At 41.0% G+C, this 16,509-nt stretch overlaps 1 protein-coding gene across 3 annotated transcripts in view; it reads right to left on the bottom strand.

The window, feature by feature from the left end:
* immp1l (inner mitochondrial membrane peptidase subunit 1) overlaps nucleotides 1–16,509 on the bottom strand; it is a 152,188-nt gene that overhangs the window by 44,906 nt on the left and 90,773 nt on the right. For all 3 annotated transcript variants that reach the window (XM_068046607.1, XM_068046605.1, XM_068046606.1), the window contains 2 exons: nucleotides 14,628–14,716; nucleotides 14,358–14,484 (listed from right to left, as the gene is read on the bottom strand). In XM_068046607.1, the coding sequence (XP_067902708.1) occupies nucleotides 14,358–14,484; nucleotides 14,628–14,716 (216 nt within the window). The remainder of the gene's footprint in view (nucleotides 1–14,357; nucleotides 14,485–14,627; nucleotides 14,717–16,509) is intronic.

Raw genomic sequence — 16,509 nt, 5'->3', positions numbered from 1 at the left:
AGCCAGAAGCACTGCACAAAGAACAGCCAGGCGCAGCGCAAACGACTACTGGCAACACCTATGCAGTCATATTCAGCTGGCCTCAGACACCGGAAACATCAGAGGAATGTATGATGGCATTAAGACAGCTCTTGGGCCAACCATCAAGAAGATCGCCCCCCCCCCTCAAATCTAAATCAGGGGACATAATCACTGACTAACGCAAACAAATGGACCGCTGGGTTGAGCACGACCTAGAACTGTACTCCAGGGAGAATGTTGTCACTGAGACTGCCCTCAATGCAGCCCAACCTCTACCAGTCATGGATGAGCTGGACATACAGCCAATCAAATCGGAACTCAGTGATGCCATTGATTCTCTCGCCAGCGGAAAAGCCCCTGGGAAGGACAGCATTACCCCTGAAATAATCAAGAGTGCCAAGCCTGCTATACTCTCAGCACTACATGAACTGCTATGCCTGTGCTGGGACGAGGAAGCAGTAACTCAGGACATGCGCGATGCCAATATCTTCACCCTCTATAAAAACAAAGGTGACCGAGGTGACTGCAACAACTACCGTGGAATCTCCCTGCTCAGCATAGTGGGGAAAGTCTTTGCTCGAGTCGCTCTAAACAGGCTCCAGAAGCGGGCCAAGTGCGTCTACCCTGAGGCACAGTGTGGCTTTCGTGCAGAGAGATCGACCGTTGACATGCTGTTCTCCCTTCGTCAGATACAGGAGAAATGCCGCGAACAACAGATGCCCCTCTGCATTGCTTTCATTGATCTCACCAAAGCCTTTGACCTCGTCAGCAGACGTGGTCTCTTCAGACTACTAGAAAAGACTGGATGTCCACCAAAGCTACTAAGTATCATCACCTCATTCCATGACAATATGAAAGGCACAATTCAACATGGTGGCTCCTCATCAGACCCCTTTCCTATCCTGAGTGGCGTGAAACAGGGCTGTGTTCTCGCACCCACACTTTTTGGGATTTTCTTCTCCCTACTGCTTTCACATGCGTTCAAGTCCTCGGAAGAAGGAATTTTCCTCCACACAAGATCAGGGGGCAGGGTGTTAAGAGCGAAGTCCAAAGTACGGAAAGTCCTCATCAGGGAACTCCTCTTTGCTGATGTTGCTGCTTTTACATCTCACACTGAAGAGTGCCTGCAGAGTCTCATCGACAGGTTTGCGGCTGCCTGCAATGAATTTGGCCTAACCATCAGCCTCAAGAAAACGAACATCATGAAGCAGGACGTCAGAAATGCTCCACCCATCAATATTGGCGACCACGCTCTGGGAGTGGTTCAAGAGTTCACCTACCTAGGCTCAACTATCACCAGTAACCCGTCTCTAGATGCAGAAATCAACAAGCGCATGGGAAAGGCTTCCACTGCTATGTCCAGACTGGCCAAGAGAGTGTGGGAAAATGGTGCACTGACACGGAACACAAAAGTCCGAGTGTATCAAGCCTGTGTCCTCAGTACCTTGCTCTATGGCAGCGAGGCCTGGACAACATATGTCAGCCAAGAGCGACGTCTCAATTCATTCCATCTTCGCTGCCTCCGGAGAATACTTGGCATCAGGTGGCAGGACCGTATCTCCAACACGGAAGTCCTCGAGGCGGCCAACATCCCCAGCTTATACACACTACTGAGTCAGCGGCGCTTGAGATGGCTTGGCCATGTGAGCCGCATGGAAGATGGCAGGATCCCCAAAGACACATTGTACAGCGAGCTCGCCACTGGTATCAGACCCATCGGCCATCCATGTCTCCGCTTTAAAGACGTCTGCAAACGCGACATGAAATCCTGTGACATTGATCACAAGTCATGGGAGTCAGTTGCCAGCATTTGCCAGAGCTGGCGGACAGCCATAAAGGCGGGGCTAAAGTGTGGCGAGTCGAAGAAACTTAGCAGTTGGCAGGAAAAAAGAGAGGCGCAAGGGAAGAGCCAACTGTGTAACAGCCCCGACAATCAAATTTTTCTGCAGCACCTGTGGAAGAGCCAGTCACTCTAGAATTGGCCTTTATAGCCACTCCAGGCGCTGCTCCACACACCACTGACCACCTCCAGATGCTTACCCATTGTCTCTCGAGATAAGGAGGTCAAAGAAGAGGTAAATAGCTATTTATGTTGGTGGTGTTCATTGAGGGATAAATGTTGGCTAGGACACTGGGAGAACCGCTCTTTTCATAGTACCGCAGGATCTTTAATGTTCACCTGAATCACTAGAGTGTCTCGTCTGATGAATGGTACCTCCAGAAATGCAACACTCAGTATGGCAATGACATGTTAGCCTAGACTGTGCTCAAAACTCTGGAGTGGGGATTGAACAGAGTACATTCGAAGTCAGATACAAAAGTTGGGCCATACAGCCAAGCTGGCGTACAATATGGTCAGTAGATGTTCTATTCTCAGGCCTCTATTAATCTTTTCCAGCCACATTCTCATGCTAGTTGCCTTAGGTGCATCAATTGCAGATGTTGGGACTCAAACTCAAAAGATGCGAGCTACAGATTTCCGACATACCAGAAGTCTAACATTTCATTGGTTTTGTCAGCTTCTGGCTCCTGTTCTATGCTGAAAAGTGCATAGGAGTCAGTTGAATACCTCTATGTGCATTTCAAGGTCCATGGAGTTGTCCCCATTGACCACCAGCAAGCCTAAGAGAACAGCACCATGGAGAATACACTGCTCTTCAATGTCCATTACAGAGATCTCCATTTGACATCCTATCTGAGGATGATGCCTCCGATAATGGAATATACCCATACCTATTGCCTAGTATAGGGTTCAGACCCATAATTTTTTGACCTGAAGGCCAGGGCGCTATCAAGCAAACCAACTGCTTCTTACTATGCTTTTGATAACTAGGGGTATGCACATCTTCCAGATGTTAGGTTTCCTTCCAATCTTTTGGGTCCTTTCTGATACAAAATCTCACCAAAAGAAATTTTGGGCACTCTATATGTGGACTACTCTTAATTCAAAGTTCTTTAATTCAAATTATATGATAATTCAGCTTTTTCAGCACTGCATTCTCACTTTGTTGTATCATTCATATTACTGCATCCAAATTATTTGATAGTTCAATTTTATGTAAAAAGAACTTTGAATTATCAGGAATAAAGTGTACACATTAAAAGATGCTTCAATTTTTGCTGGCACTAAATTAGAAAATTGAACACTTGACCATCACACTTTGGTGTAACTCTGTACTGTACCTATCTGTCAAATAAAAAGCAAAGAAGATGCATCTGTCTTAAAATTAGATCCTGCACCCTATCTTGTGGGCAAGTGCCAAGGTGGCACTTATGGCATAACAAATAGTTAGCAAGTGCCTAAACTACACTTGAAGACTACTCCCAATGACATAACTGAGATTTGAAACTCGCTATTTCCGGTACTGCAGAAAACTTAACTCATTTCTTCTCCAGCTTGTTTGCAGAGTGATGTTGATTGTAAATACAGAATGTTGGATTTAAAAAAAGGTCTCCTTACTCTTAATGATAGTAGTTTAAAAAAAAAAATCTGTGACAGTACACTGAAATATGACATCTGGAGTCTACAGCCTGGAAATTATGCTGCGATATTATCCTGTGAACACTTAATGCATTCATATCAAATTCCCATGTCTGATATTTTAATGGCCGTTTTAACAATATTGCAGAGTGTAATTTCCAGGTTTACGAATCAATTTTTTTCATATCATCCACGTGGCTCCTTACAGTGACACCCAGAATAAGTATCTTCACTCATATCAAGGCACTGATCCACTATGATATCATAGGGTTAGCCTGTCAGGTTCACAGCATACATTTAAAAGAATTGCACATATTATCATATAATTGCAAATATATTAATGAAACATAAATCATTTGATGAGAAAAATACTTCTAGTGTGAGTACATCTATTGGCTATTACTAACAACTCCTCAGCAGTGTACAAGGCATTGCATAGCTACTGTACTTCATGTCACCTTTCAGATGAGACGTTAAACTGAGGCCCCGTCTGCTGTCGCAAGTGGACGTAAAAAATCCCAAGGCATTATTTGAAGATGAACAGAGTTCTCCCGTGTCCCGGCTAATATTTATCCCTCAACCAACATCACTAAAATCAGATTATGTGGTCATTATCTCACTGTTGTATGTGGCATCTTACTGCGAGCAATTTTGGCTGCCATATTTCCGACAAGATTACACTTCAAAAGTACTTAATTAGCTGTAAAGCACTTTGGGATGCCCTTAGGTTGTGAAAGACACTATATAAATGCAAGTCTTTCTTTCAAAAACAAATGCATTTTATTTTTCTTTGCAATCTTATTCATTCTTTTATATGTTTTTCCATTTTTGACCATTTTTTCTACATGCTGATTTTCCTTTTTCTCCTTTTTTTGTCATCTAATGTTTGTCCTTAGTGCTCCTTCCTCATTTTCTTTCATTTGTTGACATGAGGGGAAGACTAAATGGAAAAACTGCAAGTCTGGGAGAGTTAGTATTTCAGGAAATTAAATTAGGGAACGGTATGCTGTGGTGAGCTGCAGAATGAATCCCAAGTGACAAACATAACAATGTCAGTATGCTGAAGTTCCCCAAAATAGCCCGGAGCTTCAGTGTAAGGAAATCAGTGCAGATCCAACAAATTTCACTGATTCCATTTACTAAATATAGATACATTTAACAATAGAAATGGAAAATCTGCCACAACCTGGATAGTGAAAGAGATAGGGGCCAAAATTCCTTTGTTATTTCAAAGGAGTCCCACTGAAACTTTGTCTTGGGACAGCTGCAAACTTGGTCAGGAGCCAGACTCACCAGATCTCAGCTGCAGGTGGGAGCAGGTTTTTGGGATGAACTTGTGGGAATGGAGCCTCTGCTCACTTCTACTAGACTATTGGCATAAGGGGGCAGGGGAAGGAGGAGAGAATGACATCCTACTTTGGAGGTTCAATGTCCCAGCCTCTAAGAGACTCAGTAAACTGAGGGAGAAGAGGCATACCAGCCTCCTAATGACACCTTGGTGCCTTTTTAAAATTCTTACACCACTGTGAAACATGTACACTTTCTACATTAAAAAGGCATTATATAAATGCAAGTGTTATTGTTATTAGATGTTCTTAGTTTTGAAAGTAATTGAAGCTCCCAGTACGTACGGCCAAGAAAACCTGGTCAGCACTTGTTATACTTATCAGCACATAACCTGTTGATCCAAGAAGTTGGACTTGTGCAGGTAGGTCAGTTTAAATAGCAGCAATAGTGTAGATCAAAAGTTACACTAAAACTGATGAAACTCTATCACATTGCCAAATGTGAAGGTCTCAGTGAACACAATGGAGCTAGATTGACTACACTGGGAATTGCTTGTCACATTTGTGATTGTAGTGGCATAGGGGCACAGCAGCAGAATAAGAAACTAAAGAATAAGAATTCAGAGCAAGAACTGGAAAACAAAAAATGGAGAAAGAAAGCACTAATAACCAGATAAATGAAAAGAACTGCAGTAATTATCCGTCATATACAAAAGCCATGCAAAGAGATTTGTAGACACACAGAAGAGAGTCAGATATACAGATGAGGTAATGAGAGAAAGACAAAAAGTCAAGAACACCACAATGAGAAAAAGGTGATTATAGATGAATAGATAGAGAGAAAAGAATAGAATTGGAAGACATAATGAGGGACCCAGAATGAATTAAGGGGCAGAAAAGAATCAGACAGTTGCAAGAAGAGAACTTTGTAGTACTTTTGGCCAACTATTAATTTTAGGCCGTAATTTTCAATGGTAGACCAATATATTTTCTGGAAATTGGAAACAAAATACCCAAGGAACATTTTAATAACAAGCAGACATTTGTTTTTGTGGGCAATGGGCACAATAGAGTCGATTGTGACTACCCGTGTGGTGGAGTAGACTGAAGCTTTTACTATCCAATCTCACACATGAAAAATATCCAGTTGGTATGAAAGACTGTTGGTAGCCTTGGAAATCTATCTCAGCAGGGAGCACTTTCTGGGAATGGTGAGGTGAGGGAAGATAAATAAATTTTAAAAAACACACAAAAATTAAGAAAATAACATGCACAATAAAAGAGAGCAGAAAGTACATGTGGAAAGATTAAAAATCAAAATATCATGTAGTAGGAAAGGGAAAGCCTCTCTTAAATGTCAGCAGTTTATTTTGTAAAAAGCCTAGATTACAGAGCTTGCATATACTTGTATTTTTTTAAAAGAAATTAGGTGTGAAACAAAGCAATTTTTTTGAAACTGAAAGGTAAAATGCCACATTAATTTCCTGCTTGATGTGTTACTGAAAACATGCCAAGCAAGAACATAAAGGAACTGAGAATGAAAAGCCTCTGCTATTATTTTACATTTTTTGTGACTGATCTATTCTTGGCACAATTTTATCTCACAGATCAACTAGCACGGTGAAAATAGGAAGCTGGCATTATCATCAAGTGAACCTGAACAAGATACTGTTCTTTCCAGAAAGTATCATGAGGTTAAATCAAATGCATTAGCTTTTCTTCCTGTTTTTCTTTCCCTGTCCCTCTTCCTCTTCTGAGGCACTGGTTCAAGTTGGGTACTGTTCTATGAGCACTAGAAGGCCTCCAGCATCATTCTTCCTCTATGAGCTTGGAGACTGAGTGTAGACTATCCACCACTGTAGGAATAAAGGCATCACATCTGAGCTCAATCTATTCCTCACCCAACATTGACACATTTCCACTTTCTCATTGGGATTACCGGATAACAGTCAGGAGTGGGAATTTGAAAGCTGATTATTATCGTCTCTCAAGGATATTGATCCAATTATATAGCAATCCTTTGTTGTTCCAACTAAAATTGGTTCACTTAGCAAACCAAGAACTTTCTAACATATATGATGTAGTACCACACCAGGCATTGCATTTACCAGTGAAAGCATTTCAATGTCCACAGTTCTTTCCTTGTTCTAACAAGTTAATGTGTGAAATATAGAATCATTAAAGGAGTTATGTGGATTTCAAGTGCATTTTTCAGGCAGTATCCATTTTGCATCCACAAAAGCACGTTTTAGAACTTATTTATTTTTAAAAATCCCAACAGAGTTTTTAAAAATGTATAAGAAATCAAACCTTGGTCCATTGGTAGAACTCTTGCCTCTGACTCAAGGTGGTGGGTTAAGTTCCCAACCCAGAGACCTGAATAAAGCTTTAGCAATACGGGAGTGTCAAGGTGCTGTCTTCCAGATGAGACATTAAACCAAAGCCTTCTCTGGTGGACATAAAAGATTCTATACTGCATGTCTCCGGTCAACATTTATTTGTTAATGAACTTCACTAAAACAGAATATTTGTTAATTTCTTTCATTGCTGCTTGTGGGATCATGCTGTGTGCAAATTGGTTGCTGCATTTCCCACGTTACAACAATTATTACAATATAAAAGTACTTATTTGGCTGTAAAGCATTTTGGGATGCCCTAAGGACAAGCAAAGCACAATATATTTATTTCTATCTTTTATCAGTGGATGTGACAACTTCCATGGTATTCTGGTCGCCACACTACCAGAAGGACGTGGAGGCTTTGGAGAGGATACAGAAGAGGTTTACCAGGATGTTGCCTGGTCTGGAGGGCACTAGCTATGAGGAGAGGTTGGATAAACTCGGATTGTTTTCACTGGAACGACGGAGGTGGAGGGGCAACATGATAGAGGTTTACAAAGTTATGAGCCTCATGGACAGAGTGGATAGTCAGAAACTTTTTCCCAGGGTGGAAGAGTCAGTTCTAGGGGACATAGGTTTAAGGTGAGAGGGGCAAAGTTTAGAGGGGATGTGCGAGGCAAGTTCTTTACACAGAGGGTGGTGAGTGCCTGGAACTTGCTGCCGGGGGAGGTGGTGGAAGCAGGTACGATAGCGACGTTTAAGAGGCATCTTGACAAATACATGAATAGGATGGGAATAGAGGGATACGGTCCCCGGAAGTGCAAAAGGTTTTAGTTTAGGCAGGCATCAAGATCGGCGCAGGCTTGGAGGACAGAATGGCCTGTTCCTGTGCTGTACTGTTCTTTGTATTGACATTGTATATAGGTAGATAATGGCTGAACTAGCATTGTCTGTAAATGGGCCAGACATTCCTCATGTGAATCATTTAACCTGGAAATTGCTGTAACTTTTTAATGCCTTGTTTTAGGTCTGAGGGAATTCGCTGCAGGAATTCATAAATTTCAAAGGCAATTGGTATGTTTAAATCTGTGTGGGGTGCTCTAGAGATAGACCAAGAACCATGAAAGTATGAAAGCCCAGTAGTCATCAGTGAGTGGGAGCCAAAAGTGAATGCTGGATTTAGGGCAATGAGACTCACTAAAGTTACTGCTGTCAGGAACAAAGTAATTTTAAAAGATTGCTGTCATTGTTCAAAAGCTGATGTTGTTCTGTACGGGGTGGAAATTCGTCTTGGGCAGAAAATGCAAAACAGGTAGCATTGGATTTTCTGTCCTTTGTCATACATGCTACTTGATATCCAAGTCCATTGTCTAGATAATATATATATTAGAGATCTAGACCCCTCATTTACATATTTCTGTAATTTCCATAAATAAGTCAAATAAATTAATTGGAAATCAAAACTCAGCTTGAGCATGGTGCTTTGACAATACCAACTTCCAGAAAGGCTTGAAGGGAGCCATGCCATCCAGAAAGATCTGTGTCCCAAACGGTAAAAGGTCCTTGTAAAGGAAGGAAACCACTGGGTAGCAGCTTTCCTTTTCTGAGGGATGGAAGCTTTGTTTACAAGTGCTGTGATATGGCTGCAAAAGGCAATGGCTCATTTAAATACCATTCTACTGATTTCTGATATCTTCCCCCATCACAATTCAACACAAGTCGAATGAGCAAACAGGCTGTGTTGAAAGTGCCAGGATTTTATTATTACAAGCTGCAAAATTCAAAATATCTCAGGTAATAGGAATAAAAGTAGGTCGAACAGCCCCTCAAGTCAGAAAACTTGCAAACTGGCCTTGTTTTCAACATGGAGGAAGACCAGCAGCTCTTCCATGGTATTGCTCACAGCAAGTCAGAGGATCAACCACCGTAGAAATTGGATTGGTGCCCGAAATAAGTGGCAAGCCAGTGGAGCAATTGCTCCTCACACCTCTCCATTGTGGCGGGCAAGGCTTATGCCAAATCCAGTGTTGGGTATCACCTGCAATTAACTAGCTATTACAGACATGTAAGTCTGTTATCTGTCTCAAAGAATGAGTGTCTTCAAGTGTTTGAATCACTTGTTTTGAAAATCTTGAATAAAACTCGATGAAAGGTAAAACCACACCGGTCTGCTAAAGGAAATATAATAGACAGAAACATTCAATAAGCAATTAGTTCATTAGTGTATAAGTGCTATAAAGTAGCAGGTTGCAGAACTAAGGCAAAGATAAGTCATGTATTTGGTGTCTGAAGCAAACCAATCAAAACAATTTTTTTTAGTCCAACAAGGGAGCATCAACATATCCAATTACAACTGCTGACAAGCAGAGTGTATACCATTTGTGTTAACCAATATGCACATCAACACAGTACTCTCAGCCATAAACACCACAGGCAGATGTTTTGTTTGATATAGAAAATGCTTTAGGGTTAACCACTGTGCATACCCCTTGCTATTGTTCACCCATCCACCAACCCAAACTATCTACAAACTAACACATTTTCATACGCAATTACATTCACCATAGAAATCCAGGATGAATGGGCTGTGTCATCCCGGCAATAAACTCGACTAAGCACCAAGAGTCAACAAATTTTCCCCACATCAGCGAGTGCTAGGGCATTAGCAATTTGCAATGATTGATTGTGAAGAAACTATTGCTGCGAAATAGATGGGTAACTCAGGCTTTTATCACTCTGAGTGACAAGGCAGACAGTTCCGTATTTACAGATCCTAGTTGAATAAAGTGACATCAGGCACTCCTCCTGTTTAAATGATATGGGAGCTTATTCTATCAGCAGTTTATGATGCTGAGAGTATTTTAATCTGGTGACTCTTTGAATGAAAACGGGAACATGAACCTGAACCTTTGCAACATTGGCCATATGGCAAAACAAGGCTTAAAGCTAAAGTAAATGGTATTAAAAGCAAGGGCAAATAGAAGCAATGTGTTTGGATAAGAAGCATTTTAATTATAATCCCTGATTAAATATCAGTGCTTTTAAAGCCAATAATACACTGATAGCAATAGATGTTTAAATTAAACATTAACCCTGTTTGGTTACTCCAGAGAGCCCAGGGCTTCAATTTTGCCGTCTATTTACTTGATTAAGTAGGACTTTAGTATTGAAGGATCGTACAATTAATGATCTACACCAGACAGTTGTACTGAAGTCTATAGAAACAGCCTCATGACCTGTTGCCCTATTCTACTATACTTGGATATTAAAAGTAGAGGTGAACTAATACATCTTAAATATTACAGGGAAAAGAATTCCAATTATTATTACAGTAGGATCATTGCATACCTCAATGTAGAAAGTGACCAATCATTGATACTGCAGTATACAATGAATAAATACCACTAAAATTTTAGATAAAGCAACTTTTGTAACTTACTTCCAAACTGTATCTTATGATTTCCAATACCTGGCAATTATTTTGTTGCCTTAAATTTCCCAAGTCTTTTGGCTTAACTCACAAGTGCTCTCTAAAGACCTCACTATTAAAAACTGCAGTTTCCAAAAAAATAATGGCAACAAATTGTCTCTTGTGTGCATTTTAGAAGATTTTTGAAAAGAAACATTACTATACTCAGGTTAACACAACAGTGCAGTTAAGGACGAAGCATGGATGTGTTACATAGCTGTACATGAACTGCACCAAAAAGGAGTTCTGAATTTAGAGCCCCACTCTTTATGTTCCACAAACCAGGTCACGGGTCAAATAGTATGCGACTATTGCACGAATCATACATTGGCCAGTGTAAACAATGTCACCAATATGGGATGGTCTAGGGGTCAGTTTCTGAACAAAAGGAAGGCCTAAAATAGATGGGTAGTATGGGAACTTCCAGCTGAACCTAATGTTGACAACAAATATATACTGATCAATGTACGATAACTATATCCCTAATTAACACTTGAACACAGCTCAAAAAACAGTTTTGCTACTGTACAATTTTTCCATTTGATTCTTCACAAAAATCAACAATCCACTTGGAAGTCATCAGATACTGTTAATCGACCTGGTTTGAGGGCTGAAACAACATTTTTAATCAAAATACTTATTATCCTCAGAACTTGTTATTCCTGGAAGTGTACAGTATTGTAAAGTTGTGATATTTTTCATAAAAGATTGTCACAGATGTGATGACTCCCAGGGAAAAAAGACTGCTTAAAATTTAACAGGAATATATATTTATCTGTTTGAAAGAAGAGCTCTTGGTATTACTGATGACAAATGGCGATTTCAGTGATGTAATTTATATTCAATAATGCTCCATTATGCTTTGTTTGTTCAGTAAAATAACAGTTAGATTTTACCAAAATCCTTCATGAATTTGTATTGACTTTCCGTTTTGATACATAAAAGGTTGAGTCCAATATTCTGATGACCCCCCACCTTGCACAGTTGGAACTGAGTGTTTCTGCTTGCCCTCACCTTAGGTAGTGTAAACTTTGGGGTCAGATAATTTAATCAAAGCCTGCATCACCTCAGATACATACGTGGTGGCTGGGAGGGATGGTGTGGGGTGGGGGGAGGTGGTGGTGGTGGAGTGAATCCAATGCAGGTAGGTCAAGAAGGGTGAGGAGGTGAAAAATATTGGACGAGGGATGTGCACTGATGAGGGCCAGAAAATATCTGAAGGAAAGCGAGAAACTTGGTGCAGCAATAGGATTTAAGACCTGCTGCTGCCTAAGGGGCAACAGTATCACTGGAGGACCCCTCGGTAGCAAGGATGGCAGCAGGCTGAAGAAATGCATGGCAACCTTCAGACAGCGGGGCCTGCAAGTCCTTGTAATGGAAATATTGAGATATATTAATCTCACAGTGCAAGAGAAATCAGAGGCGAAAATGGGGAACTGAAAATGAGGCACAGAGGCTCTGCAGAAGTCTGCCCGTGGCTCCAAAGCCTGTGGATTGAGATCGCTTGGGTCCTTCTCTAAAAAGATTGCTGGAGGAGCATCGCACTTACAAGAAGACACTGAGGACTGTCACGGAGTAACTGAGACAGAAGACAATAGCCATGGTGGAGTCCTATGCCATCCTCTGTGTTAATATCAAGAATGATTTAACACCATGCAGTGCTACTTGAAGCAGCGCTACTTGAAGCAGCTGGTGGTACCACAAGCAGCTGCATCCAACCCCTCCAAAATACAGGCCTCCTGTTTTTCAAGTCTTAAGGAATCATTAGGAGTTGACTGAGGTTTCCGAGAACTTCAGGATGAAATCTCACAGGCGATAAAAAAGGCAAATGGTATGTTGGCCTTCATAGTGAGATGATTCGAGTACAGGAGCAGGGATGTCTTGCTGCAATTATACAGGGCCTTGGTGAGGCCACACCTGGAATTTTGTGTGCCATTTTGGTCTCCTTATCTGAGGAAGGATGTTCTTGTTATAGAGGGAGTGCAGCGAAGGTTTACCAGACTGATTCCTGGGATGGCGGGACTGATGTAAGAGGAGAGATTTTTTTTTTTCATTCATGGGATGTGGGCTTTGCTGGCCAGGCCAGCATTTATTGCCCATCCCTAATTGCCCTTGAGAAGGTGGTGGTGGCCGATTGAGTCGGTTAGGATTATATTCACTGGAGTTCAGAAGAGTGAGGGGGATCTCATAGAAACCTATAAAATTCTAACAGGACTTGACAGGGTAGATGCAAGAAGGATGTTCCCGATGGTGGGGGAGTCCAGAACCAGGGGTCATAGTTTAAGGATACGGGGTAAACCTTTCAGGACTGAGATGAGGAGAAATTACTTCAACCAGAGAGTGGTGAGCCTGTGGAATTCGCTACCACAGAAAGCAGTTGAGGCCAAAATATTGTATGTTTTCAAGAAGGAGTTAGATATAGCTCTTGTGGCGAAAGGGATCAAAGGATATAGGGAGAAAGCAGGAACAGGTTACTGAGTGGGATGATCAGCCACGATCATAATGAATGGCGAAGCAGGCTCTAAGGGCTGAATGGCCTACTTCTGCTCCTATTTTATATGTTTCTATGTCTGCCATGCTGCTGATTAGTGGGCATTCAGCTCCATACAAGCTGCCAGGTTTAAAATCCTAGTGTCAACCTTTCTTCTGGTGACAGCTCATATGATCTTCCCAGTCAGTTCCTTCAGTTACGGACCAGGCACCTGCAGTGGTGATGCAGCCCAAGTCTTCCTGGGACTCAGGGGTCCTGAGATGATGGCCACCTTGGTCCCAAAACGCTCATCCTAATAAAGCACAGCCAAACACCATTGGTGATCCTGAGCCTCAGAGATCACCGCTGCATAACACCAGAACAGATTAAAGTACACAAGAGAGGCACCAGGAGCAGGCATGTTGCCATTAAGCAGCTGTTGTAAATACTTAGGTGTACAGTAAAACTACTTGCGATATAAAGACCTATATTCTGAAGTACAGTCTATTATTTTATTTTTGTGTTTGAGATGATGTTTGGAGGTCAGTCACTGCCAAACAAGACGGGGTACACGTTAGGCTTTTTTCTATTACTGTGTACGTGCTCCCCCAACAACCAACCTGGAATGGAGCAGAACCACCTTTGTGTTCAAATCCATAGGTCATTAACTTTTGTAGCATAATTGGATAAGGCCTTAAAAAAGGTAAGTGTAATCCTTGGTTTTGTATCCAGAGGCAAAGAATACAAAAGCAAAGAGGAAATGTTCAGCTTAGTTGTACTGCAGTTGGGGTCTGGTGTAAAATTTTGAACATCCCATTATAGGAACGATATAAAAGTAATGAAAAAGGTGCAGCATAGATTTACTGGAAGGTTACCAGGGTTAGAAAAAGGTAATGGTTAGAAAATCATAGTTAATGTCTTCGATATTATGAAGGAAACTAGTGGCAATTATTTCTGCTATCATGAAAGAGAACATGGGAACATGTTCTAAACTATGAAAATCGAGTTAAACTTAGTTAACGAGTAACTATTTTATACTTAAGGTTGTTAATTCAGGGAACATAGCTCAATGAAAATTAATTCAGTTGAAGCATGAAAAAATGAACACATTCTTAGTTCACCAGGGAGTAGAGGCAAGTAAGTTTGGCATCAAGGGAGATGTAAACTTGCCGAGTGGCCTGTACAAGAATCTAAACAACTAGTAGGGCTAAATAGGCTTTAGCTGTTGCTATTTTATGTTTATATGTAATCATTGTGTTTAAATAGATGGCATAAAGATAATAATACTTACGTATCTATGGCTCTTAAAGGCATCGAGTGGACCACTAGAGCACACTTTGTCTCCTTCTAGACCAATCACTCGTTTGCAAATATTCATCTTGGGATCATTGGGATTTTTAGCAATTACTACATCACCTCTGCAGACAAAATTCCAAGTGGGGTTAGAGGAAACATTTTCACGTGTGAATTTAGAACAGTTAAAGAACATAAATATATCCAAAGGGTAAGGCTGTATGATTCAGAGATTCTGATATTTCTTACAAGTTTTCTGGCAGCTTACTTTTCAATGCGATAAAACTGCCGACTGAGTTTCTCAGAGATGATTATATCATAGCTCTTAATTGTAGGCTCCATGGAAGGACCAGAACACTGGGAAATGAAGAAAAATGCATTGCTGATTTTTAAATAAACATATTTATTTGTGCATTAAAAAAATCATTCCTAGAATATCAATAAAAACATTGATCCTGAAATTACTAGTGACCATGGGATACTAGTGTTCAAACTCTTAATGCATTCTTCTGAAATTTCAATTAAAGATTTTTTTGAAAGAAGCAATGAGAATATCATTATTTCCCCTTTTTATTGTCAAAGGGTAGAAGTCCTTTTTGGTTTTAAAAGCATACCATACCGCTTCAAAAACTCTGCTAATACAGTCCTAAAACTGGCCACAAGAAACCCCACAATATTAGCTGGAGATGATGTCCTCTGATTTTCTTTTCCCCTGCACTAAAACATGTCCTTGCTGCGTCATCACAAGCATTGAAGTTGTAATAAACCTTTATAAAACACTGGTTAAGCCTCAGCTTGAGCACTGTATTCAATTCTGGGCACTACACTTTAGGAAGGATGCCAAGGCCCTAGACAGGATACAGAGAAGAGTCATTTAAGAACACAAGACCTAGTGTAACATATCCAAGTTTGCGAAAATACAAAGCTAGGTAAGAAAATAAGCTGTGAGGAGGACACAAAGAGGCTGTAAAGGGATATAGACCAGTTAAGTCATTAGACAAGCAGGTGGCAGAAGGAGTATAATGTGGGGAAGTGTGAAATTATCCACTTTATAGAAAGAATGGAAAAGTTGAATATCTTTTCGAAGATGAGACAATCTGGTGGAATGGGCAGACAAGTGGCAGTTGAAATTTAATGCAGAGAAGTGTGAAGTGATACATTTTGGTAGGAAAAACGAGGAAAGACAATATACGATAAAGGATACAATTCTAAAGTGGATACAGGAGCAGAGGGGCCTGGGGTATATGTAGACAAATTATTGAAGGTGGCAGAGCAGATTGAGATAGGCAAACGGGATCCTGGGATTTATAAATAGAGGCATAGAGTACAAAAGCAAGGAAGTTATGGTGAAACTTTACAAAACACTGGGTTGGACTCAACTGGAGCATTCCGTCCAATTCTGGGCACCGCACTTTAGGAAATATGTGAAGGCATTGAAGAGGGTGCAGGAAAGATTTAAGAGAATGATTCCAGGGATGAGGGACTTCAGTTACCTGGATAGCTTAGAGAAGCTGGGGCTGCCATCCTTAGTGAAAAGGCGGTTGAGAGATTTGATAGCGGTGTTCAAAATCATGAGGGTTCTGGACAAAGTAGATGGGGAAAAACTGTTCCCATTGGCAGAAGGTTCAAGAACCAGAGGACACCGATTTAAAGAATCAGAGGCGACATGAGGAAAAGCTTTTATACTCAGCGATTGGTTAGGATCTGGAATGCACTACCCAAAAGTGTGGTGGAGGAAGATTCAATTGTGGTTTTCAAAAGGGAATTTGATAATTACCTGAATAGAAAAGATTTGGAGGGCGACAGGGAAAAAGCAGGGGAGTGGGACTAGCAGAGTTGCTCTCGCAGACAGCTGGCATGGACACGATGATTCTATGAATGTTGGCATTCAGAAGGATTTGGGGGTCCTTGTACACAAATCACAGAAAGTTAACATGTAGGTACAGCAAGCAATTAAGATGACAAATGGTATGTCAGCCTTTCTTGCAATGGGTATGAAGCATAAGAGTAAGGAAGTCCTGTGGCAATTATATAGTGCTTTGGTGAGACCATACCTGGAGTACCATGTACAATTTGAGTCCTTACCTAAGGAAATATATATTTGCCTTAGAGGGTGTGCAACAAAGGTTCATCCCAGGAATCAATCTAGT

The sequence above is a fragment of the Heterodontus francisci genome, chromosome 14 (genome assembly GCF_036365525.1).
Source record: "Heterodontus francisci isolate sHetFra1 chromosome 14, sHetFra1.hap1, whole genome shotgun sequence".
NCBI classification, from domain to species: domain Eukaryota; kingdom Metazoa; phylum Chordata; class Chondrichthyes; order Heterodontiformes; family Heterodontidae; genus Heterodontus; species Heterodontus francisci.
The sequence above is the reverse complement of the archived record's forward strand: the minus strand, read 5'-3'. Positions and strand labels throughout refer to the sequence as shown.